General features: G+C 38.5%; 1 protein-coding gene across 1 annotated transcript in view; it reads left to right on the forward strand.

Moving 5' to 3' along the window:
• LOC148777117 (uncharacterized) overlaps window positions 1–26,413 on the forward strand; it is a 66,507-nt gene that overhangs the window by 23,285 nt on the left and 16,809 nt on the right. Inside the window, exon 3 of the mRNA XM_088839309.1 lies at window positions 1,946–2,027. Coding sequence (XP_088695435.1) covers window positions 1,946–2,027 — 82 coding nt within the window. The remainder of the gene's footprint in view (window positions 1–1,945; window positions 2,028–26,413) is intronic.

The following is a 26,413-nucleotide window of genomic DNA, read 5'->3' on the forward strand; positions in this document are numbered from 1 at the left end:
TCTGGAATGAAGGGTGTTTTGTGGACAGGAGAATGAGGGTGACACACGATATATCCCATTTTACTATGTGTTTGTACTGTCTAGTCAAAGTAAGTGATCAAGATGTAAGTACGTGGAGAACTGTCCAAATAGAACGATGGAAAAACACACACATTTGTAAAACCTGGTGGCCTAGATAGGCATCTCTCCTAGATGGTGAGTAAATGGGATCGTGACTAGGAACATGCATTCACTTCTGTGATGAGCTGGAGACCTTGTTGACGGTGACTGTTCGAAAGGAAGGCCAAGTCCTGTTGTAGTTGGGTAATGAGTTACAGTGATTATGACTGTAACATTGAGATTTCTCTTGACTTTTTTCACTCTTCGAATCAAATGGAAGCTATATTTATTTCCTGGAGTTTCCACAGTGAAGTACCCAGAAACTTGTTGTCTCACCATTGTGGAGGCTGGAGGTTAAAAATGAAGGTGTCAGCTGGGCTGTGTTTCTCCTGAAACTCGTAGGAGAACCCTTCCTTGCCTTGCCCTAACCTCTGGTGGGTTGCTGGCAATCTTTGGTATTCCCCAGGCTTGCAGTTGCATAATTCAACCTCTGATGTCAGCGTGCGGTTTTTCCATTAGTATGTCTTGTTTTCTTCACAAGGCCAGCTTCTTATAATGACACTGATCATGTTGGATTTAGGGGCCCACCCTACTCCAGTATTACATCACTAACAACCCTGTTTCCAAATAAGATCGCATTCAGAGGTACTGGGGATTAGGACTTCAGCATATTTGAGGTGGGGGGGAGTGGGCTTAGAGAACGGGACAGAATTCAACCCAAAGCAGTCTTTCCCAGTGTAGGTTGCCTCCATGTTGCAGCCTTTCTCACATGCAGAAGTGTTTTGGAAAGATGTATAGGAACATAATGTTTTACAGTTTATTTTACTGTAAAGTTGTTCTCATGGAGAGAGGAAAAAAAAATCTCATCATACTTAAGAGTGCAACATATTAAAAAAAAAAAGAGTGCAACATATTTATTGAAGCTGATGTTTTAATGAAAATAAAATGTTATGTGGTAAAAGGAGAGTGTGGAGATTATAAGTAGTAATGAGTTAAACATGACAGTGAGTTACTAATTTAGACATTTTATGTGCTTTTTTTTTAAGTCATACCATGAGGATAAATACCTTATATTCTTTTTTTGCGTTTTTATTCTCACTCATGCAAAAATAGCTTCCTTTTCAGAAAAAACAAATTCCCCCCTCCACACTATTCTTAGTGGTTTTTCTTGTGCCCATAGCCATTACGCTTCTGTGAAACATTAGGAAACCTTTTAAAATTCTCCCTTGCCTTTTTCCTCTTTCCCATGTGTAAATCAGAAACCAAATATTTGTTAGCCTCCAAAATCTTTTTAGAAGTTAGTATGTCCCAAGTAAACCTTTTTTGATGCCATTTTATCCTTGGAGAAATGTGTTGTACATAAACAAATTGACATATGGGCATTTAAGGGTGTCTCTTTTTTTCACAGAGTCAAAAGAGAAAGGAGACTCTCCTTTCTTTCATTGTAATTGAAAATGTCTCATTTTTTTCCTTAAAAGTTCACTAATATAGAAAAACTATGTATTTAGTTATTTTTATGATTAATAATTCCTCTGATTCTTTTTGTGTGAAACAGGCAGTTAAATCTTACATCTTAGAAAGTTATTCTTATTTGGGCGGGCTGATTCATGGGGTCGCAAAGAGTCGGACACGACTGAACGACTGAACTGAACTGAAGTAATGTACTTTAATTCAGTTGCTACCTAGTCGTGTTTTAAATATTTTATGAATTTAGATGTCTTAAAATCTTGAGGATTCATTTGGTCTTTAGATAGTGTCTAGTCTGACAATTCTTTCAAATGTAGGAATATTTTTAGTGTCCCTGATGTATAAAACTCTAGTGACTGTGAATTCACTACTTTTCTAGACAACCCAGTGTCTTTTGGAGGCCTCTCTGAAACTTGTACGTTAATGGCTCTTGGTCCATCTTCTTTGACAATCAACCCACAGTAAGTCTTTTTTTCTCTTTTCACATGCTGTATACTAAGTTCCACGATTATTTGAAGGCTGTCATATCTTTCCTTGTGCTTTTTGCTAGGCTAATTCTCTTATGTGACATAATTTTCAGACTCTTCGCCATCCTGCTTTCTCTTCTCTGGATGCATTCTAGCTTATTAATGTCTCTGAAGATGTGGCACCCAAAACGGGGTGGCATATTCCTGAACTTCTATATCTGAAATTCTGGGCCTGAGTAACACCTCCCTCCCCGGTTTGTAGGTATAGCCAGAATGGATAAACTCTGCAGTGTAAGTGCCCACATGATACATGGGAAGAGTGCCCATCATAGGTTTGGAGGGTTGGAGAAGGCTTCCTAAAGGAAATGATGGCCATGTCAAGTTCTGAAGAGCATGTCCTGCAGAGGTGGTCAGCAAGTATGATGCTCCAGAAGCAAGAGAGAGAGAGAGAGGGAGTGAGCCTAGTGTTTTTGAGAAGCCAAAAGAAATCGAGAATGGTTGAATACACAGTTATGAACTGAAGAGGCAGTAAATGAGGTTGAAGACAAAAATGGGGACCAAATCATAAATACCCTTGGAAATCATATTAAGGAACTGAACTGTTCTTAAGGATAATGGTGAGTCATTAAAGGGTGTATTAAGGTAGGAAAAACACACAATCAGACATTGATTTTAGAAGGCTCGTACTAGCTGAAATGGGAATGAATTGGAGGGACGGAGACAGGCAACCAGATCAGTTAGCAGTTATTATGGAACTTCTTAGACATAGCGGTGGTGCCCAGACCTTGCCTAGTGGCTTTGGAGTTGAGAAGAAACAGGTTAGAAAAAGAGTTGAAAGAATTTGGTTACTTGGCTATGGAGGGAGAGAATGAAGGGCAGGAGACAAGGATAATAAATACCCTTGTTTTTGGTGTGGGGTGCTGGGTAAATGAGGGAGCTGAATGGGAATGGAGTAGGGGACTGGCGGGGGGAAGTAGGGTTCAGTGAAGCTAGAGGCAGAGGTGAAGAGCTATACGCAGCTGGGTATGTGAGGCTAAAGAGCTTTGGGCTGGAGATGAGACTGGCATCAGTATCTAAATAGTAGTTGAACTCACGAGTGACTGAAAGGACCAGGGGAACATTTGTAGCGTGTAAGAAGGGCACTGGACAGAGCCCTCGAGAACTGTTGTCTAGTATTTGAGCTGCAGCCTTTGGTGTCTTTGGATTATTTGGGAACCCACACAGAGGGAAGAAACCCAGACTTATGACCTACTTATTTAGTAGAAACCCACCTAAATTTTTTGATTTGTGGAAAGAAAATGGTCCTCAAATGATCTTCCCTACTCACCTGTCACAGTAACTGAAATTCATGTTATTAAACATTCTCTACTTTGGATTAGGTATCATCTCTCTAGGAGTTAAAATGCAGATATCCCTAAAGAACGCTAAAGTTTTAATACTTTGGTGGTGTTTTTAGGTTCCTAGGTTTTATTTATTAATTTTTTAATTAAAAAAGTTTTTTTTGGCCATGCAGCTTAGCATGTGGGTTCTTAACTTCCCTGACCAGGGATTGAACCGCCACCCCTGCAGTGGAGGAAGCAGAATATTAACCACTGGATTGCCAGGGAAATCTCAGGTCCCTAAGTTTGAATCTGGAATTCAGATCAGACGAACAGATAGGAATTTCAAAAAGATTGGTTTTGGGAAGTGTGACCTTGCTGAGGTGTATGAGACCAGAGAGGGAGCAGGACTTGAAGCACTGAGGTCACCAGTCACTTGGATAAGGAGATGAGAGCCTGAGTGAGTGTGTGTGTGTGTGTGTGTGTGTGTGTGTGTGTGGAGAGTGGATGGTGCTTTGAATAGCAAAGAGCTAATATAAAGAGATGAGAGCCGGAGTGTGTGTGTGTGTGTTTGGAAAGTGGATGGTGCTTTGAATAGCACAGAGCTAATGCCCCTAAAAAGGGAATAAGGGCACATTTAAAGGATGAAGATCTAGATAGAGGGAAAATGTTGAAAGTATTTTAGTTACATATTAGGGTGATCATATAATTTATTATCTAAACTGGGACGTACTGAGATAGTTTATCATCTTAAACTGGGACATACTGTGATAGAAAGGGGAGTGGCTTTTAATAATTACTTTGTGAAAACCCGTGTAAACTGGGACAATCTAAGCAAATAAGGACTGGATGATGCTCTAGTTGTAATGTGCTTATACAGTATATACATATTATATATATGGACCTGTATACAATAATAGCATAATGAGATAGTATCAGTTTGCAGCTACCATGTGCCAAGCATGTAAACACTTGATACATGTTGTTTCATTCCTACAAGAATTCTCTGAAGTGGCCTTGTCCTCATTTATAGTTGATAAAACTTTCTCATGAAAGTCAAATATTTTGCTGCAGTTCTCTATGGCAGTCAAAATTGAAAATAATGAAATGGCTTAATACTAACCATAAACAAAATACAGGTAAACTCTTACTAAACACTACATCATACTGAAATTGCTGCAAATCTGTATATGTATTTAAAAATGTCCTGTGACTTGCTAGGAAAATTACTCTCATAATGTTGTATCATGTGTTAAACCCCATTCCCCTCTGATACTCACATTCCTGAGGGCTTACTTTGTGCCAGACCATGTTTCAAGCATTTTACGTGTATTAACCTAATTGAGATTGCAGAATTGCCATATGAATTATACCCTATTTTACAGTTAACAAAGTGAAGCATGGTGAATAACTTGCCTGAGTCAACACATCTAATCAGTGGCAAAGCCAGAATTCAGACTTTGACAGGTTGACTCCAGGATCTATTTTCTTTCTTACTGATGTGTAGTTGACTTACAGTGTTGTGTTAATTTCTGCTGTACATCAAAGTGGTTCAGTTACACATATATACTTTTTCATATTCTTTTCCATTATGACTTATCATAGGACAGTGAATATAGTTCCATGTGCTGTACAGTAGGACCTTATTGTTTATTCATTCTGTATATAATAGTTGGTGTCTGCTGATCCGAACTCCCATTCCTTCCTTCTCCCATCCCTCCTCCCCCTTGGTAACCACTAGTCTCTTCTCTGTGAGTCTGTTTGTTTCTTTGATATGTTCACTTGTGTTGTATTTTAGATTCCACATGTAAGTGATATCATATGGTATTTGTGTTTCTCCTTCTGACTTACTCTGTGTGATAATCTCTGGGTCCATCCATGTGGCTGCATATGACACTTTGTTCCTTTTCTGGCTAAGTAATAGTCCATTGTATATGCATGCCACATCTTCTTTTATCTACTCACCTGTCAGGGCATTAGATTGTTTCAGTGTCTTGGCTATTGTGAGTACTGCTGCTGTGAACACAGGGGTCTGGATATATGCTGAAGAATGGGATTGCTGGATCATATGGTAGTTCTGTTTTTAGTTTTTCGAGGAACCTCTGTACCGTTTTTCATAGTGACTGCACTAATTTACATTTCTACCAAAAGTGTAGTAAGGTTCCCTTTTCTCAACACCCTTGCCAACGTCTTTTAATGGTAGAATTTTTAACGATGGCCATTCTGATTGGTGCGAAATGATATCTCATTGTAATTTTGGTTTGCATTTCTCTAATAATTAGCAGTGTTGAGCATCTTTTCATGTGCCTATTGGCCATCTGTATGTCTTTGGAGAAATGTCTGTTTAGATCTGTCTTTTTTTTTTTATTGAGTTGTTTGTTTTTTTTGGTGTTGAGTTGGATGAGCTGTTTATATATTTTGGAAATTAACTCCTCAACGGTCACATCATTTGCAGATATTTTCTCCCAGTTTGTAGATTGTCTTTTTGTTTTGTTTATGCTATGCAAAAGCTTATAAGCTTGATTGCTGCTGCTAAGTCACTTCAGTCGTGTCCGACTCTGTGCGACCGCATAGAGGGCAGCCCACCAGGCTCCCCCGTCCCTGGGATTCTCCAGGCAAGAACACTGGAGTGGGTTGCCATTTCCTTCTCCAATAAGCTTGATTAGCTCTCGCTTATAAGCTTGATTAGCTCCCGCTTATTTAGTTTGCTTTTATTTCTATTGCCTTGGGAGACTGACCTAAGAGAATATTGGTATGATTTATGTCAGAGAATGTTTTGCCTCTGTTCTCTTCTAGAAGTTTTTGGTGTCTTATATTTAAGTTTTTAAGTCATTTTGAGTTTTTTTTATGTTCAGTGTGAGGATGTGTTCTAACTTAATTGATTTACATGCATGAGATATTATACTTTTGAAAGAGTTATTTTCTGAAGAGAGAAAAGATTGTGGCCATAATTTTCTTTCTTTCTTTTTTAGTCTTTCTAAAAAAATTTTAAAGTTTTATATTGGAATGTAGTTGATTAACAGTGTTGATAGATTCAGGTGTACATGTGGCCATGATTTTCAAACTTAATGCATTAAAAGGGTTCTATTTTTCATATTAATCAGTCTTGCTACCAGTTACTAACTTGCAAGTAATTACTTTATCTTAAAATTAATTGCATATATATTGAAAGTATGCCATTTGGTTAACACACACACCCACACCCCACACACACACTCCCACACACCACACACACACACACCCCCACACACACCCCCCGTTAGTATACACACCACACCACCCCCCCATGAAACTATCACCACGCTCAATGTAATAAAAATATCTCCAGCAAAAGCTGTTTGTAGGCCTTTCCTCTTCTCTTGGCCACAAGCCCTGCCTGTTCCCAGGCAGTCAGCTGAACTATCTATCACTTTCTATCACTTGTGGTTCTGGAATTTTATATAAAAGGATTCTATACTGTATACTCTTGGCTTCGCAGCATAATAATTTTGAGATCCATTCACGTCAATGAATGTGTAATATGTTTTATTGCAAGTAGTATTACATTGAATGGCTTTATATTTTGTTTATTTGCTCGTCTGTTGGTGGAAAGATGAGTTGTTTCTATTTTTTGGCTCTTAAAAATAAAACTGCTTTGTGGACGTATACTTTAATTTTTCTTAGGTAAATATCTAGGAATGTAATGGCTGGCGTATAGAGTAAGTGAACAAATGTTCTATAGAAAAGAATTGATTTTTGAGTATTGATTTTGTATCCCGTAACCTTCCTAAACTCATTCCATTAGTTCTGGTCATTTTTCTGATTTCTTAATTATTCAAATTAAGCATAATGACCCAGTTCATTGTCAGCATAGCTTTGAAGAAATGTATAAGCTTATAAAGTGTAATGTGTCATTTTGATATGTAGCATCCCCAGTATTTTCTTTTTGTGAAATACTAAATATTCCTTACAATATGGGACCTTGAGATTTCAAGCTATCATTATTTAAACAGTTGAATTTATAGGCAGTTTCAAGAAGGTAATTGATTCGGAGGGAGGAATTGCTGTTTGCTTTTATGGTTTTTATGAGACTCTTTCATAGAATCTGTTCAAATTATATATCTAGAGAATCAACCACTTTGATGATTTTGGGAGGATGAGGGAGAGTATACGATAAAGACTTTGAGGTTTGAGTCTGGAACCGAGACTGCAAGGGTTCCAGGCCAGTTTACTGAAATGAGAAAAAGATTGTGAGAAAGCAGTGGATTTGGGATTACCAGTTCAGCCTGGACATGTTGGATTTTAGACCTGTTGTTTGTTGACTGTTTTAAATGCTTATATGTTTATTTGGAGGACTATAAATGAAGAAATACATATTTTAGGTTAAAAATAGACCTGAGATCACATAAATAGTTACTTGCAGAATTAGATTTCAAACCTAGCGACCTCTGACTCCAGAGCCAACATGGTTATTATGCTGTATTATATCCACAAGGCATAAAAACAGACTTGGCTTTGATAGTAATAAATATTTCCAGTGATCTATTATAAATATATAGTAGAGTTTGCAAGTTCAGATGCCAGCAGACTCCAGACAGATAACTGTGAGCTGGATTATGATAGAAGAGAGTGATGACATGTATGGAGAACTGCAAAACCCATGTCCCATCTGAAAGATTAGCTGCTGATCAGCTCCAACAGATTATTACCAGGTGGGAAAGTGGGCCCAGTACTTCCAGATCTTCTGGTTTGTTTTTTTTTTCCCTCCAAGAGAGGTCAGATAATTTGATTTTTATGTGAGGTCTTCTAATTTATAAATGTCGGCAGCTCTCCTTTAGCACCCTGTGTAAGCCAGCCCTGTGTGCTGCCACCAAACACAAATGTGTATTGGATCCCACCCGGCACACAAGAGTTGCACCTGGTATATTGTGGACACTAAAATAAATTTACATGATGGGAAAGGGTGGTAACTGTAATAAGCACATACACCCTTTGAAGTGGAAGTTGCTTAGTTTGAACATTGGACTTAGTGAATCTGGTGTTTAAATTCGGTTTTCATGTGAATCAGTTAATCATAGGTGGGTGGGGGAGGAAGGAATTGCTCCCGGCAGCTTTTTGCCTCCTAATTGCATGCTTTCATTTGCAGATAGGACCAGCTGTGAGTGGATTTTTGAGTAAAACCTCGAACCCAAATGAACAGAAACCATCAAGGAACAACTCCCACTGACAGTGAGTCTGCAGTCATCTGTGTGCATAATTCAGAATGTTCTCAACCCAGAGATAGCTCTTTTGAAAGAAGTGAGTGGTGAGTCTGACTATCCCCAGTGGTGACTAATCTAAATCCTTCCCATAAAGAGAGGGCTACTCCTCCTGCATGCTTAGCATTTACTGACTGTCGAATAGTAAGCTAATTTTTGTGTTACAGAAAATTACTCCAGCGTGGTTTAAGAGAATTCTTTACCGCTAAGTGTGCTTAATGTATGTTTGCAATTCGGCTTTCTTCAGTTAGACACATCCCTTCCTTTGCCCATGTATTTTCTGTCTTTTTTTTTTCCCACCAGTCCAAATCATACCATCTTCCAAGGCTTGTCTTCCTTGATATGTTCAGCCATCTTTAAAGAGATGGTCACATAGTTACAGCATCCAGTCTAATCTTCGTTATGTAGGTCTCATTGCCTTTGGAAGTGATTGTTCCAGAGGACTGGACATGAGATCCAGTTTTGGCCAATGGGAAATGAAAGGAAAGTCAGAGAGAAGCTATTGGGAAAGGTTTTCTTGCTTTGGGGAAAGGTTTTCTTGCTTTTGAGGAAAAGGAAAAGAAGTGGTCCCTCCTCCAGAGCTTGTTTTATTAGAATGTGGCATCTGGAACTGTTGTAGCTCTTGTGCTAGCAGCCTGAAGGGTGATTCCCTTACCTAAAGAAGGGCAGAGGTAAGAGAATTACAGAGCAGTAGAACTGGGCCACATTCACGATTCCTTGAATTATCTTCACAGATTTCTTTGTTATGTGATGAAGTACACTGTCTTACTGTTTCAGCAGTTTTGCTTTTAGATTTTCTGTTACTCGCTGTGAAAATCATCCCACTTCATTTGATTCTCCTCTTTCTTTTTACCCAGTGGCATTTATACGTCATGTTCGGAACTGTCCGGTAATGTTTGTGTGGATTGCTTTTGTAGCACATTATAAACTTTGTGATGTCAAGGACTGTGTTTATGTCCCTGTTGTGTCTGCACCTTTATGTCTTAAAAAGTCATCATTGTACATTTAGTGAACTATTTGAACAGTAGAGAATTTGGAAAGTCAGTTCATAGATTTAAATCATTATGTTCTTTTTATGTGCGTTTCTTTAACCACACTGCTTCCCTCTAGTGAAGTGTGGCTTCTGATTTAAGATGACTTATGTGTAACACATTTTCAGGTGGTTGGTTCTATTCAGTTTGCTGTTTGTTTTTATTCAACTTTGCCATGAAAATCAGCTCCTCTCCTGTATGTTTGAAAATTGTCTTTTAATCTCATAAGGTTTGCTGTCGTCTTCTCTGTCAGTGGAGATGGAATCCTTTACCTTCTGTTTTCTGTGCTAATTACAGGAATGAGGACTAGTAGGAACGTCACAGATGAGGAGTGATTTTCATTTGGCTTTGCAGTGCACATTGACACAAAGACTTCCTGTCCTCTTAGGACCTGGCTTTGTGTGCGGGGATTGAGGCAGGAGGGTTGATGATGATCAAGTGTCTTTGAGGAGCCCTGAGTCACAGGATGGAGTATTTACCTGCTTCTATTATAAATTTATTTATTTATTTTTGGCTGCTTCTGGTGGCAGGCAGGATCTCAGTTCCCCAACTAGGGAACAAACCTGTGCCTCCTGCAGTGGAAGTGGAGTTTTAACCACTAGACCCAGGGAAGCCCCAAGATGATTCTATTTTAAAACCCGTAAAAACCGCCTTTCCTCCTCCTCTAACTCAAGATATCCATGCAGTTGTTTATCTTTTCTTTAGATTCTGCTATTATGATCTTGAAAAAGTGAAACAAGCACCTTGTTTTCATCCTGAAAATCTAGTTTTGATTTCAACTTTGTTAAGGAATATCATAAACCTTTGTTGTAATCTGCTAATACATTCTGAATCCTTCAAAATGATTTATATTCAGGGAAGAATTTACGTCTTTATTGTTGTTCTGTGATTAAATGGGGGGTAATAACTTTCTAAGAAGATAGGGAAAGTTGAATGATGTGCTTGAACCATTACTTTTAATTCAGTAATGTCATTATTTAGTAGAATAAGTTTAGATCACCAAGGTGAGCTTTAATGTACTTTATTTCATGTAGGAATGAAACATGTGTCTTAATCTCTGGCAGTCATGGCAGACATATGATCTAAATCAGTCAGAATGATCTTGGGACGTTTGCTAGAAATACTGGGATCAAGGTACTTTTTTTCCTGCTGAATTCCAGCCTGGCATCTGTCTTCCAACCATAAAAGGAAAGTCAGTTAGTGAGAAGCCAACAGGGAAGGAGGAGGCAGAGCAGAAACACACCCTGATCACCTTTGTTGAGATGCTGAAGCAAGTCTTCCCTAAAGATGGTATAAGTGAATTTGCTCAATCGTGTCAGACTCTTTGCGACCCCATGGACTGTAGCCTACCAGGTTCCTCAGTCCATGGAATTTTCCAGGCAAGAGTACTGGAATGGGTTGCCTTTTCCTTTTCCTTTTCCAGATGGTATACCTAGACTTTATTCAGTTACATGAGCCAATAAGTTCCAAAGCGGCATAGCATCAGTTCAGTTCAGTGCTCAGTCGTGTCCGACTCTTTGTGACCCCCATGAACTGCAACACTCCAGGCTTCCCTGACTATTACCAACTCCTGGAGCTTGCTCAAACTCATGTCCATGGAGTCGGTGATGCCATCCAGCCATCTCATCCTCTGTTGTCCCCTTCTCTTGCCTTCAATCTTTCCCACCATCAGGGTCTTTTCCAGTGAGTCAGTTCTTTGCATCAGGTAGCCAAAGTATTGAAACATATTCATCATAGCATATACATCTTTATTATAACCCATTCTATACCATATAATGATAACTCAGAGGACTTGCTAAGACTTGAATTGTGAATTAGGCAAGTCTCTGATACAGGTGTGCAAGGTGGCAGATAATGCAGTCCTTTCTTTGATTTTTTTCAGATATTAAGTACAAGAGTTAAGGTGGTAAACAAATACGTAATCTGTACTATTACTGGTGGGGCTTAATGTGACAGAAAAAGGCTGACAGTATTGGAACAACCCTCCTCATGGATAGGTTCTTAACTGAGGTTTGGTCCTAGAGGAAAAGGAGTAGCCATTATCCATACTGATTCAGCTCTTTGGGGGAGACGCCTGCTGAACCCTTGACTCCTCTGGAACTGTAAAACAAATAGTTGTGCAGAACCACAGTTTTTGGCTGACTTTTTAAAAAAGTAATATGTTGTTATTGTTTTTTTTGTAAGAAGACATGAGAAGCGTACAGGGCAATCCTTTATTCCAAATCTTGGGGCCAGGTATAGTTTGAAATTTTGTACTTTTTTAGATTTCAGAAAGGTTCATGTATGTTTAACGTAATACCTCTTTTATTTATGGAAGGGTCATGTAGCTTTCTATTATTAATAATAAAAATAATAATGCCTTTCATTAAATGACAGAGTTGGTGTACTTTTCAGCATTATCTTAACTGTTAGATAAATTATATTCATTTTTACACTTGAGAAAATTGAAGGCATTAGGTGACTTTTATCAAGGTTTATACAGCTAGAAAGTAGTAGAGTTGAGATTTCAACTCTCATCTGTTTGACTCTGAGGTCTGTGTCCTTAACCACAGCTCTACCACCTCTTTAGTGTGTTATTATGGCTTAAATTTATCTATGTATTGCTAACATTAGGAAGATTATTACTTTTTGATAAATTTAATCTGTTAATTAAATTCATTTAAAATTTCTGATACACTTAGCTTTTCTGGGAGTGCAATCCTTTTTGTAACGGAACATAATTTGCTTTATCCTGTCCAGATTTTATATCTTACGTTGTTTGCCTACCAGCTGCATTGGCTGGAACTCATAGAACATTGTGATTACAATGAGCATCTTGTCTTGTTCATTAATTTAATGCCTCTGATGTTTCACAAAACATTACGTTAATTGGAACGTCTACAGTGTTCACCATTGAGCATGAAGCCAGCCTTTTGGTTTTCTTTATAAATCAAATGTTAAAGAGATCAATTTACTTCTATTTTATTAAGAATTTTTAAAAATGCTGTTTTAACATCAGTAAGGGCCATATTTCAAAGTGTTAATTGTTGCCATGTCATAATTGCTCAAAATTGAAAGTTCAGTTATTTCTATCTACTTACCCTGTGTTTCCATTTTAATCTCTGGTAGTCTTACATCTTTGGTAAATTTATTAGTATGCATTTAAAAATACGTTTATTATACTTTTTAAATATGTGAGCCTAGCACTCCAGTGTTCTTGCCTGGAGAATCCCAGGGATGGGGGAGCCTGGTGGGCTGCCATCTGTGGGGTCGCACAGAGTCACAAATGACTGAAGCGACTTAGCAGCAGCAGCATATAATAGGAGCTCAACAAATGTATGTTGAATAAGTTAATTTTTATGATTATCTAATTAGTGAGGCATCTTGATAGTATGTTTTTGTTAGTGATAGGGAAATGTTATATTAATTTACCGAGGGAAAAAAATCCAGAAAATACATGTTTAATGTTAAATTGTAGTTTTCTGATTTTTTTGTTCATGTGACTGATTTCTCATCCTATAATTTTCAATCTTATTTGATAGCACCTTGCTGTAGGTTACTAGCCTACTTGAAACTGTCAGGTGGTTTTAGGAATTACACATACACACACAGGAGGAATAATTTGCTCACCAAATGTGAAAGAACGAAGAAATGTGTACATTATAGAAAATTATTAAGTTGCAGAGGTTGAATAGGATATTCATTTAAACAATGCCTCTGAATGGCTCCAAGTTTCTCCTATAACTTATAAATATCAATCAAGAAGGAGCTTGGGTGATTTTGAGGGCAGAGGTTAATGATATTAGCTCTTCAATTTTGGCATTGGGAGCCAAAATATCTGTCCTTATTTATAGCTAGAAAACATTGTAGAAAGTCTGATTAATTTTTTTAGTTTAAGGGAATAGAAATTGATATTAAATCTCTAGTTTTTTGGTTAATGGTCCAGGTATAAGTACCCAGAAATAACTGCCATCTGAGGGGCAGTGCCATGCTAATGTAAATAGAAATGGTAGCCCTAATGTAAATAGAATTAGTAAGACTACTAGCAACTAACATACATATATATAATAAGCCTTGCCACAAGAGAGACTCTACACATGGACATCACCAGATGGTCAACACAAAAATCAGACTGATTATATCCTTTGCAGCCAAAGATGGAGAAGCTCTATACAATCAGCAAACAGAAGACCAGGAGCTGACTGTGGCTCAGATCATGAACTCCTTATTGCCAAATTCAGACTTAAATTGAAGAAAGTGGGGAAAACCACTAGACCATTCAGGTATGACCTAAATCAAACCCCTTATGACTATACAGTGGAAATGAGGAATAGATTTAAGGGACTAGATCTGATAGACAGAGTGCCTGATGAACTATGGGCGGAAGTTCATGACATTGTGCAGGATTCAGGGAGCAAGTCCATCCCCAAGAAAAAGAAATGCGAAAAAGCAAAATGGCTGTCTGGGGAGGCCTTGTAAATAGCTGTGAAAACCAGAGAAGCAAAAAGCAAAGGATAAAAGGAAAGATATACCCATTTGAATGCAGAGTTCCAAAGAATAGCAAGGAGAGATAAGAAAGCCTTCCTCAGTGATCAATGCAAAGAAATAGAGGAAAACAACAGAATGGGAAAGACTAGAGATCTCTTCAAGAAAATCAGAGATACCAAGGGAACATTTCACGCAAAGATGGGCTCAATAAAGGACAAAAATGGCATGGACCTAACAGAAGCAGAAGATATTAAGAAGAGGTGCCAAGAATACACAGAAGAACTGTACAAAAAAGATCTTCACGACCCAGATAATCATGAAGGTGTGATCTCTCACAGTCACCTAGAGCCAGACATCCTGAAATGTGAAGTCAAATGGGCCTTAGGAAGCATCACTACGAACAAAACTAGTGGAGGTGATGGAATTCCAGTTGAGCTATCTCAAATCCTAAAAGATGGGGGAGATAGGAAGATGGCGGAGGAATAGGACAGGGAGACCACTTTCTCCCCCACAAATTCATCAAAAGAACATTTGAACGCTGAGTAAATCCCACAAAACAACTTCTGAATGCTGGCAGAGGACATCAGGCACCCAGAAAAGCAGCCCATTGTCTTCGAAAGGAGGTAGGAAAAAACATAAAAGATCAAATCCTAAAAGATGATGCTGTGAAAGTATTGCACTCAATATGTCAGCAAATTTGGCAAACTCAGCAGTGGCCACAGGACTAGAAAAGGTCAATTTTCATTCCAATCCCAAAGAAAGGCAATGCCAAAGAATGCTCAAACTACAGCACAAATGCACTCATCTCACATGCTAGTAAAGTCATGCTCAAAATTCTCCAAGCCAGGCTTCAGCAGTACGTGAACCGTGAACTTCCAGATGTTCAAGCTGGTTTTAGAAAAGGCAGAGGAACCAGAGATCAAATTGCCAACATCCGCTGGATCATGGAGAAAGCAAGAGAGTTCCAGAAAAACATCTATTTCTGCTTCATTGACTATGCCAAAGCCTTTGACTGTGTGGATCACAATAAACTGTGGAAAATTCTGAAAGAGATGGGCATACCAGACCACCTTACCTGCCTCCTGAGAAACCTGTGTGTAGATCAGCAAGCAACAGTTAGAACTGGCCATGGAGCAACAGACTGGTTCCAAATAGGAAAAGGAGTACGTCAAGACTATATTGTCACCCTGCTTATTTAACTTATATGCAGAATACCTCATGAGAAACGCTGGGCTGGATGAAGCTGGAATCAAGATTGCCGGGAGAAATATCAATAACCTCAGATATGCAGATGACACCACCCTTATGGCAGAAAGTGAAGAAGTACCAAAGAACCTCCTGATGAAAGTGAAAGAGGAGAGTGAAAAAGTTGGCTTATAGCTCAACATTCAGAAAACGAAGATCATGGCATCTGGTCCCATCACTTCATGGCAAATAGATGGAAAACAGTGGAAACAGTGGCTGATTTTATTTTTGTGGGCTCCAAAATCACTGCGGATGGTGATTGCAGCCATGAAATTAAAAAACGTGTACTCCTTGGAAGGAAAGTTATAACCAACCTAGACAGCACATTAAAAAGCAGAGACATTACTCTGCCTACAAAGGTCCATCTAGTCAAGGCTGTGGTTTTTCCAGTGGTCATGTATGGATGTGAGAGTTGGACTGTGAAGAAATCTGAGCGCTGAAGAATGGATGCTTTTGAACTGTGGTATTGGAGAAGACTCTTGAGAGTCCCTCGGACTGCAAGGAGGTCCAACCAGTCCATTCTAAAGGAGATCAGTCCTGGGTGTTCATTGGAGAGACAGATGCTAAAGCTGAAACTCCAGTACTTTGGCCACCTGATGTGACTCATTGGAAAAGACCGTGATGCTGGGAAAGAAGGGAGTGCAGGAGGAGAAGGGGACAACAGAGGATGAGATGGCTGGATGGCATCACCGACTCAATGGACATGAGTTTGGGTAGGCTCCGGGAGCTGGTGATGGACAGGGAGGCCTGTCGTGCTGCTGTTCATGGTGTCGCAGAGTCTGACACGACTGAACTACTGAACTGTACTGACAGCAACTAGGTTTTATTGTAGCTATTGCTCTGTGTCCTTACTGTAAAGGCTATGATTTCCATGAGGAAATCATAAAAGCAGCCCTTCTTTGGTTTTGATTAAGGAGAATTTTCTGGCAGCGTGAGAAAATACACTCTTCTGTGCTTTATGGATGGAAGACATCCATTTCTTCTTGGACGAGTAGTCATGCAGGATACCTATTTTCATGTATTACTACTATTTGTTAATATTTGTGAATGCGTTTAGTGCACCTGTTTGCTAAAAAAATGCTTGTAGGGAATGATACTAAATGAAATGTGTTAATCTTCAGGTAGAGATAGACATTTCCTACCCAAGGTCATATTCCTGTGCTGCTGTTTCTGTAGTTCTCTTTAAAGATAGTTTCTCTAAAGAATAAAAAGTTAATTTGTAAAACTCACTAAAAGGTTCAGTGCTGTCTGTATTGTCGTTGGGTTTTAATGCCCAATAAGGAAGACTAAATATTGCTTCTTAAACATTGCAGCACTTTCGTGCCTAATTATTTAACATCTTTAGACCTTCTGAGTCCCTCAGATACTTCAAGCAGTTAACAAGGCAGATTTATCAGTAGAGCAAACAAATCTTTTTGAAATTTATAATTCTGAAAAGTTTAATAAATTATACTTGGAAATTTAGCATATCAAATTTTCTTGACTTTCAAATATCTTAGTAGATAGAGCGTAAAGTACAATAATAATATTACTGCAGATGTATTTAATAGCACATGACTATTAATACTGATTGATGTCTGTACTTTCCCAGAGTTAGAGATTTATCCACCAAAATGGAAATAGTTACTGTCTTAGGCCAGTTAAATCAGTTTGATTAAAAATCATAACTATGATGCTAATATAAATAAAGCTGTTTGGGTCAAAAACTTTAGAATAAGAGTAGATTTCTGAGGAAAGAAATGTGAGACTGGCAGAAGCCTAGCCAAGACTTAGCTGATGATTGTTAGGATGAGTGCTTTTCTTAGGCTGCAGATCAACCCTTGAAGTCTTACTCAGAATTGTAGATTTCAATTTTATGGAACTCAGTGTATTTACCTGATATACTGTTGTTTTTTTAGTTCTCCATTTCAGGGAAGAACCATAGTTTTTTTCCCTTTAAACTGCTGGAGTTAGGGGAGCCTTTTAGGATTGGTAATACAGATGTTCTAATGTGTTGCTTTTTTTTTTTTTTTTAATGTATTTGTTTATTTTTGGCTGCATCAAGTCTGTGGCGTGTGGGCCTATTAGTTCCAGGAGTTAAACCCATGTCCCTTGCATTGGAAGGCAGATTCTTAACCACTGGACCACCAGGGAAGTCCCTCTGATGGGTTGTTAGTGGGAGTGTACATATGTACATTTTCTTAGAAGATTTGGAAAAAAGCTGTCAAAACTTAAAATGCCTCCCCCAAATTAAAATGTATAAACAGATCCTTTGATTCATCAGTTTCACGCCTTGAATTTATCCTAGAGAGAAATCCCACTGTCCCATATCCCACATTTGTGAATTTACAAGATAATTTCTTGCAGCATGATTGTAGTTGTAAAAAATGAGAAACAACACGACTTCCCACCTGCTGACAGTGGGTTACCCCTGTAAGTTAAAATACAGCTTTTCAAAAGTGAGAGAGGCAGGTTTTTTCTGAAGTTTCTGAAACTGCCTGATTTCCAAGATAAAGAGTTGAATGAAAAAGCAAGGTGACAAATAATGTATTTGGTCCCATGAAAATATTTTTTAAAAGAAAAAATATATACTTATATTCTTGTATATGATTAGAATTTCTGTGAACTGCTTATACCAGAAGCTAATATTGGCAACTGTGTCTTGGGAAGAGAATTTTTGTGGCTAGGGATAATGATGAGAAGAAAATTTAGTTTTCACGATTTACTTTTGTTTCCTTTGAGTTTTACACCATGATGGTATATTACCTACATACCTGACTAAAACAAGCAAAAACCCAGATTAATATGCGGTACTTAGTTTAAAAAAAACTAAGTTTCATTCCATTTTTAATTTTACTAACTCATGAAAATCTTTAAGGGTGAGACCTCCAATTACGTTAAAAATGTTTTTTATTATGGTAAAAAACATGTAACATAGAATTTACCATCTTAGTTTTAAGTGTATAGTTGAGTAGTGCCAAGTATAGTCACATTGTTGAGAAACAGATCTCTGTAACTGTTTCATCTTGCAAAGCTGAAACTCTGTACCCATTAAACAACTCCCTTTTCCCTCCTGTTGCCAGCCCATGGTAACTACCATTCTGCTCCATTTTCTGTGAATTTGACTATTTCGCTTGGGCCTGGGTTCAGTCCCTGGTCAGAGAGCTAAGATCCTACAAGCCATGCACGTAGTGTGTCCAAAAAGAAGAGAAAACAAAACAACTTTGACTGTTTTACACCTCATGTAAGTGGAATCATATAGCATCTGTCTTTTTATAACTGGTTTATTTCACTTGGCATAATATCCTCAAGCTTCATCCATCCATGTGATAGGATTTCCTCCTTTTTAAGACTCCACTGTATGTATATATCACGGTAATGCTTTGTATATTTCGCATTTTGTTTATCTGTTCATTGGCTTAAGGACCTTTGCCTTGATTCTGCCTCTTGTCTTATGTGGGTAGTGCTGGTAAAAGCAGGGGTGTACAGATACTCTCCCAGATCCTGCCCTCAGTTCTTCTGAGTGTATGGCCAGACGTGGGAGTGCTGCATCATACAATAGAATTATTTCTAAATTTTTGAGGAACCTCCATATTGTTTACCGTAGGAGTTTCAGTGCTTTACCATTTTACTAACATACAGTGCACAAGGGTTCCTTCCAGTTTTTCACATCCTCATCAACATTGTTATTGTCTGTTTAATTTTTTTGATAGTAGCCTTGAAAATGGACATGAATTGATCTCAGGCAGCATTTTTAACAAGTTTAAAATCATTATAATGTACTTCTTATATATTTATAGTTTATCTGGTACATTTGCTTAATTTCAGTTCAGCCGTCAAAAATGCAACAAGTGGTCACTTTTTAAAACTATTTGTCTTTTTTTTTCTCAGTGTGATTTGTTGCTGTAACTTCAGGTCTGTGTTGTATAATGAGATCCTCAAGGGTCTCTACCTCCCCTGTTTTTTTCTTCTATTTAACTAGGAATGAAACACTCAGGGAACAGACTAGTTATATTAACTCCAGTGTATTTTGCTAACTTTACTTCTTTTCTCTAACATAGTTAAAATTTGACGGTTCTGCATGTTACAAGAATCCCAATGGTGTATCAGCATTAAAAATGTTACATTTTAATTTTAAAATAAACCTCAATTTTACTTTGCAACAGACTATATAACCACTCTATACTTTTCATTGAAAATAGTTTTACCTTCATGATCTTGACAGTCTTGTGTTAACTTTTCTCGTAAGATGAATTTAGTCATAAACTGTCTTTAAAAAGTACAGTTAAGCAGTGTTTAAGCAGGGGATTTTATCCAGAGCACAAAAGTACATGAGATTCTAGTAAGAAAAGCAAAAATAGTGTAAATTGTTCTTCAGTTTTTTTCTTCTTTTACAAGAAAATTTTAGAGGCATGAGTAGTTCTACAACAAAATTAAGATCTAATAAGTTATTTTACATTTTGAGTAAATTACTTGCAGTTTTTTTCTTAACTTGAAGTTTCTGAAATTATCACATAAGTGTGTATTGTCTTGCAAATGTTTGTTCTTTAGAATTATTTAGTAATAGTGTTTAAATTGTGTGAGTATCCAGCTATATAATTACATCATACTCACTGGAAGTCACTTTGAAATAATTATTATACATCATATGTATTTGAAGTCATTTAAAAGTATTTTTTGCTAAACATTAAGCTCGTTATTATGCAGTTCTACTCTTTATGAGTTATTTGAGTTATTTAAAACAGCTGCTGCATTTATTATATTTGATGTGTGAGTTGATGGAGAAGGCTGCTAAGTGGTGGTATGGCTTGGAAAGGGTGGGGGTGTAATCCTCGCTGTGAGTTTTGAGAAAAGATAATGAAATCCTTTATGTCCCTTTCCATAGACCTGCATTTCAAAGACTTACATTTTAATAAGAATTGGTCGTGCAGCTGCAACCCTGGCAACAAGGCCTGGGAGAGAAGAATTGGGGCAGCCTTCCAGAAATCAAGGCAGGCTGTAGTCTCGTGTGGAGCTGAGCTAATGAAAATGATAAAACTATAAAGCACTTAATAGAAATAAGACCAAGTACTTTCTTTGGCAGAGTAGATGTTGAAATTTTCCATACAGTATTTTATTAGTTATAAAGTCCAAAAGCTGCCATAAGCTACTCCCACTCAATAAAAAGTAGCTATGTTATACTCCTTTAGTGTAGTAAAGATACCATAAATACTTTCAGAAGCTAATGTTTCTGTAAATTCTATCTGAAATATAATTGTTATTGGCTGTTTCTTGATGAAGTCTAGACATTATCAAAACACAAGCTACGAAGCTTGTCAGATTTTTAAAAGCAAACTTTTAAGTTTTAATAATTAGAAAATTAAATGCTCATAGTAGTTTTAATGTAAACTTCTCATGTTGTTTGGGTTTTTCAGATCCCACTCAAATAGTAAAATTTGTTAGACATACCCTCTTTTCAACACTATAACGTTGGCTATAAATATATCATGAAACTATGAATTATTGCCTGGTTGTTAGGTATTTAGGTTATATCTGGGAGTTTCCCTCTTACCGTAGTAAGTATTGCAATAAAAATTTTTTTTGACATATAGGGTTTCTTTTTCCCCTGAATTACCCGGGATTACTTCTGGATTTCCAAAAGTGATATTTCTGCATTACATGTAAACTTTTAAAAGTACTATCAACTTACACAGTATTCTTAATATACCTGATGGCTCAGATGGTAAAAAATCCTGCTGCAGTGCAGGAGATCTGGAGTGCAGTTTGATATTTGGGTTGGGAAGAACCCCTGGAGAAGGGCATGACAACCCACTCCAGTGTTCTTGTCTGGGAAATCCCATGGACAGAGGAGCCTGGCAGGCCACAGTCCATGGGGTCTCAGAGTCAGGCACGACTGAGGAACTAAACATTTACACTTTCACACTTAATATTTCTAGAAATGAGCTTTTTTCTTACATGTTTGGCTCTTGACTTCTCTCTTCAATTTTGGGAGATTTATTCTCATTGTTTCTTAATGTGTTGTTCTCCTGAAATGTTCTGTTTTTTCCTCTTTCTGAAACTTCTATTATCTTGATGTTTTCTTTTCATACTCAGTATTTCCCCTTGATTCTTTTTTTTTCCTAAGATTATCTTTTTAAAAAATTATTTATTTAATTTGGCTACTCCGGTTCCTAGTTATGGCACTCAGGATCTTCTTTGTTGTGGCATGCAGAATCTTTAGTTGTGGCTCTTGGGATCTACTTTCTCAACCAGGGATCAAAGCCGGGTCCCCTGTATCGGACGTGTGGAGTCTTAGCCACTGGACCATTAGGGAGGTCCCTCCTCTTGATTATTTTCTATAGATTCTTCTGAGTTCATACTACTCATATCCCGCCTCGGTCTCTTCATTCCTGGAGCATCTAATCCACTAATTCTGCATTAGTGGTTGGGTGGTTTGGTGTATTATGTGTCTTTTATAACCATTTTATGGCTTGCTCCAAATACTTATTTTAGCTAGTAAGCTAATAATTCTTTGGGAAAGAATATTATCCACTTAGTCTAATAATATGGATTAGGGAATGGCCAACAGCCAGACGTTCGTTTGTGTTGGTCTGAGTGAGTTTAAGAGAGGAAAGGCTTGATCTCAGGTCGAACAGCCACCTAGCACTGAATTGCTGTTATGTTTTTCTGTTGGCTACTACTGCATTAGGCCGCTTCTCATCAGGGTTTGTTTTTTAAACTCTTAGAAATTTTAAGAGGTGGTTTCCTTGTATCGTAACTCACCACCAGTTCTATAGAGTTTTCTGAGAGGAGAAGGACTGAGAAGAGTAAATGACCTCAGGGTAGTCCATTTGTACCAGTTTTCATGAACTTTCCCCTCATAGGCCTTTTGTTCTGTCCTGATTTCATCCTGCTGACAAAGATATGAGGTGTTCAGCTAATTTCTGGTGAAGGGGCAATCAAGGGAAAGATAAAGGCAGAGTGAAAAAAGCTTTTTAGTTTTTTAAAACTAAAAAAAAAAAAAAAACAAAAAACCAAAAAATCTTGCCTTTTGACTCCTGCCGCCCTTTGCTCCTGACTGGAGGTCTCCAGTGTCTACTCAGCAAAATCAGTGGAAATTTATCCCCATCGGTTTTTGTGCTTTTTGTTATGTTGTTCCTGGAATCCAGACTGACTGCTTTTTTTCCCCTCAGGGCTTAATTTCAGAGGATGAGACCAGTGGCACATGATTGTTTATTGTCTCGATAGAAATTGGATGACCTCATCTGAGTTAATAATGATAAATTTTAAAGATTTTCTTTAAAACCTGTGAAAATCTTTAATGGACAAGTAGAACTTCACTGGTACTCCAGTGATGGAGAGTCTGTCTGCCAGTGCAGGGGACATGGGTTCAATCCCTGGTGCAGGAATATCCCACGTGCTGTGGGGCAGCCAAGCCTGCACACCACAGCTACTGAAGCCCATGCATGTAGAGCCTGAGCTCTGCAACAAGAGAAGACAGCACGTTGAGAAGCGTGTACACTGCAGCTAGAGAATACTTGCCACAACTAGAAAAAGCCCATGCACCATAGTGAAGCCCAGCGCAGCCATAGATAAATAAAGTTGAGGAGGGAAATGTCTCATGGGAGGAAGAAAGAGAAGTATATGCATGAAAAATATAACAAATTATGTGAAAGCAAATTATCTGGAACCTTAGTGGTTTAAAATGACATCTTTTTTATTAAATTTAGAAGGTCAGGAATTTGAGCAGGTCTTGGCAAGTCTTCTCTTATATGAGACATCAACAAAGGTCATTGGATAGTCTTAGCTAGCACGTGGTCTGGGCTGGAGAATCATTCGCCTGTCTATTGCCCTGGCTAAGGAGACTGGGAGTCCGGGCTCAGCTGGGACTCTCAACCTGTGTGTCTACACTTGTGGCCTTCCCAGCATGGCAGTCTTAGTGTAGTTGGACTTCTAGGCACAAGGTACCAGGCTTTTTGTGACCTCATCAGTTCGAGATCATAACTTCAGATTCATTCTTTTGGTGAAAGAAGTCACCTAGGTTGTTTGAATTTAAGGTGGGGAATTTCTTTCTCTCTCATTTGGAGGTGTAATCAAGAATTTGCAGCCATCTTTACTAGACCGCATAGTTCAGTTCAGTTCAGTCGCTCAGTCGTGTCCGACTCTTTGCGACCCCATGAATCACACCATGCCAGGCCTCCCTATCCATCACCAACTCCCGGAGTTCACTCAAACTCATGTCCATCGAGTTGGTGATGCCATCCAGCCATCTCATTCTCTGTCGTCTCCGTCTCCTCCCACCCCCAATCCCTCCTAGCATCAGACTCTTTTCCAGTGAGTCAACTCGTCACATGAGGTGGCCAAAGTATTGGAGTTTCAGTTTTAGCATCAGTCCTTCCAGTGAACAACCAGGGTTGATCTCCTTTAGAATGGACTGGTTGGATCTCCTTGCAGTCCAGGGGACTCGAAAGAGTCTTCTCCAGCACCACAGTTCAAAAGCATCAATTCTTCGGCGATCAGCTTTCTTCACAGTCCAACTCTCACATCCATACATGACCACTGGAAAAACCATAGCCTTGACTAGACGGACCTTGGTTGGCAAAGTAATGTCTCTGCTTTTTAATATACTATCTAGGTTGGTCATAACTTTCCTTCCAAGGAGTAAGCGTCTTTTAATTTCCTGGCTGCAGTCAGCATCTGCGGTGATTTTGGAGCCCCCAAAAATAAAGTCTGACACTGTTTCCACTGTTTCCCCATCTATTTCCCATGAAGTGATGGGACCAGATGCCATGATCTTTGTTTTCTGAATGTTGAGCTTCAAGCCAACCTTTTCACTCTCCTCTTTCACTTTCATCAAGAGGCTTTTGGGTTCCTCTTCACTTTCTGCCATAAGGGTGGTGTCATCTGCATATCTGAGGTTATTGATATTTCTCCCGGCAATCTTGATTCCAGCTTGTGCTTCTTCCAGCCCAGCGTTCCTCATGATGTACTCTGCATATAAGTTAAATAAGCAGGGTGACAATATACAACCTTGACGTACTCCTTTTCCTATTTGGAACCAGTCTGTTGTTCCATGTCCAGTTCTAACTGTAGCTTCCTGACCTGCATACAGGTTTCTCAAGAGGCAGGTCAAGTGGTCTGGGATTCCCATCTCTTTCAGAATTTTCCACAGTTTATTGTGATCCACACAGTCAAAGGCTTTGGCATAGTCAGTGAAGCAGAAATAGATGTTTTTCTGGAACTCTCTTGCTTTCTCCATGATCCAGCAGATGTTGGCAGTTTGATCTCTGGTTCCTCTGCCTTTTCTAAAACCTGCTTGAACATCTGGAAGTTCACAGTTCACATATTGCTGAAGCCTGGCTTGGAGAATTTTGAGCATGACTTTACTAGCGTGTGAGATGAGTGCAACTGTGCGGTAGTTTGAGCATTCTTTGGCATTCCCTTTCTTTGGGATTGGAATGAAGACTGACCTTTTCCAGTCCTGTGGCCACTGCTGAGTTTTCCAAATTTGCTGGCATATTGAGTGCAGCACTTTCACAGCATCATCTTTCAGGATTTGAAATAGCTCAATTGGAATTCCATCACCTCCGCTAGCTTTGTTCGTAGTGATGCTCTCTAAGGCCCACTTGACTTCACATTCCAAGATGTCTGGTTCCAGGTGAGTGATCACACCATCGTGATTATCCACATGGAACCAGAGCGCATAAGGTTATTAGAATTTTGTGTTGCTAATTGTTGTTTTTAGGAGTATTATCATTAGTGGCTTGGCTCAGGAAAATTTTGCCCTTCTCCCATCTCAAGGGGATTCTCTAGAGTAGAGGAAATCACATACTTTTCCAGTTCATTTTTATAATTCTTTTACCTACAGCAGTGGTTCTTGAATACCCCATTCTCCATCATTAACTGGAGACAATTTTGGTTGTCCCGACTGGAAGAGAGGGATGCTACTGGCTTTTTACTCTAGAGACGTTGCTAAATGCCTTTCAGTGCACAAGACAGTACCCACATCCACCAAAAAAAGAGTTATCTGGCCCCAAAAAACAGTAGTGTGGAGGCAGAGAAACTAACCCTTTGTTGTTGTTCAGTTGCTCAGGCCTGTCCTAACTCTGCCCCATGGCTGCAGCACGCCAGGCTTCCCTGTCCTTCATCTCCCGGAGCTTGCTCAAACTCATGTCTGTTGAGTCGATGAAGTCATGCAACCATCTCATCCTCTGTCGTCCCCTTCTCCTCCTGCCTTCAGTCTTTCCCAGCACCAGGGTCTTTTCTAATAAGTCACTTCTTCGTATCAGGTGGTCAAAGTATTGGAGTTTCAACTTCAGCATCAGTCCTTCCAATGAATATTCAGGATTGATTTCCTTTAGGATTGACTGGTTTGATCTCCTTGCAGTCCAAGGGACTCTCAAGAGCCTTCTCCAACGCCAGAGTTCAGAAGCATCAGTGATTTGGTGCTCAGCCTTCTTTATGGTCCAACTCTCACATCCATACATAACTACTGGGAAAACCATAGCTTTGACTGTATGGACCTTTGTCAGCAAACCAACCCTGTCTCACAGTAATCTTGCAGTATTGGTATAATCCTTATGAGAGAAAACTTTAACCCAGAGAGGTTATAGACTAATGCCACCTAACTAATAAATGGTAGAACCTAGTTTTAATTCATTATTGTTTTTGTTTTTGCAAATATTGGGACACATTACCATGTTAAGTGCTATAAGAGATAATAATTGGGAGTCTGTCTTGATGGAATTTACAAGATTCTGTATGTCATAAATAATTGTTATTTAAGACAGCATTGAACTGAACCTTGAAAAAGTAAGAGAAAGTGGTCTGCCATTAAGTTACTTAACATATCTGAGCTGTGGTTTCTTTATTTCCAAAGTAAGGATAATACTTACCTCTTAAGATTATAGAAATTAGATAGTGTTTATTGAAATACACAGTGTAATATCTGACTAGTGCTCTTTTTTTTCTTTATTAGGGGTTTAAAATTTAGTTGAAACTTTCTTTATAATTTTCTATCCCAGATTTTTCTTATGTAAAACAAAAACAGACTGGAAAATCCAGAATATTGAATTTCTCATGTATGACCTGCTATGATTTAAGTTTATGGACCAGAAATAGTC

Source organism: Moschus berezovskii, chromosome 8 (assembly GCF_049115385.1).
Source record: "Moschus berezovskii isolate FMDL1 chromosome 8, NW_MosBer_1.0, whole genome shotgun sequence".
Lineage (NCBI taxonomy): Eukaryota > Metazoa > Chordata > Mammalia > Artiodactyla > Moschidae > Moschus > Moschus berezovskii.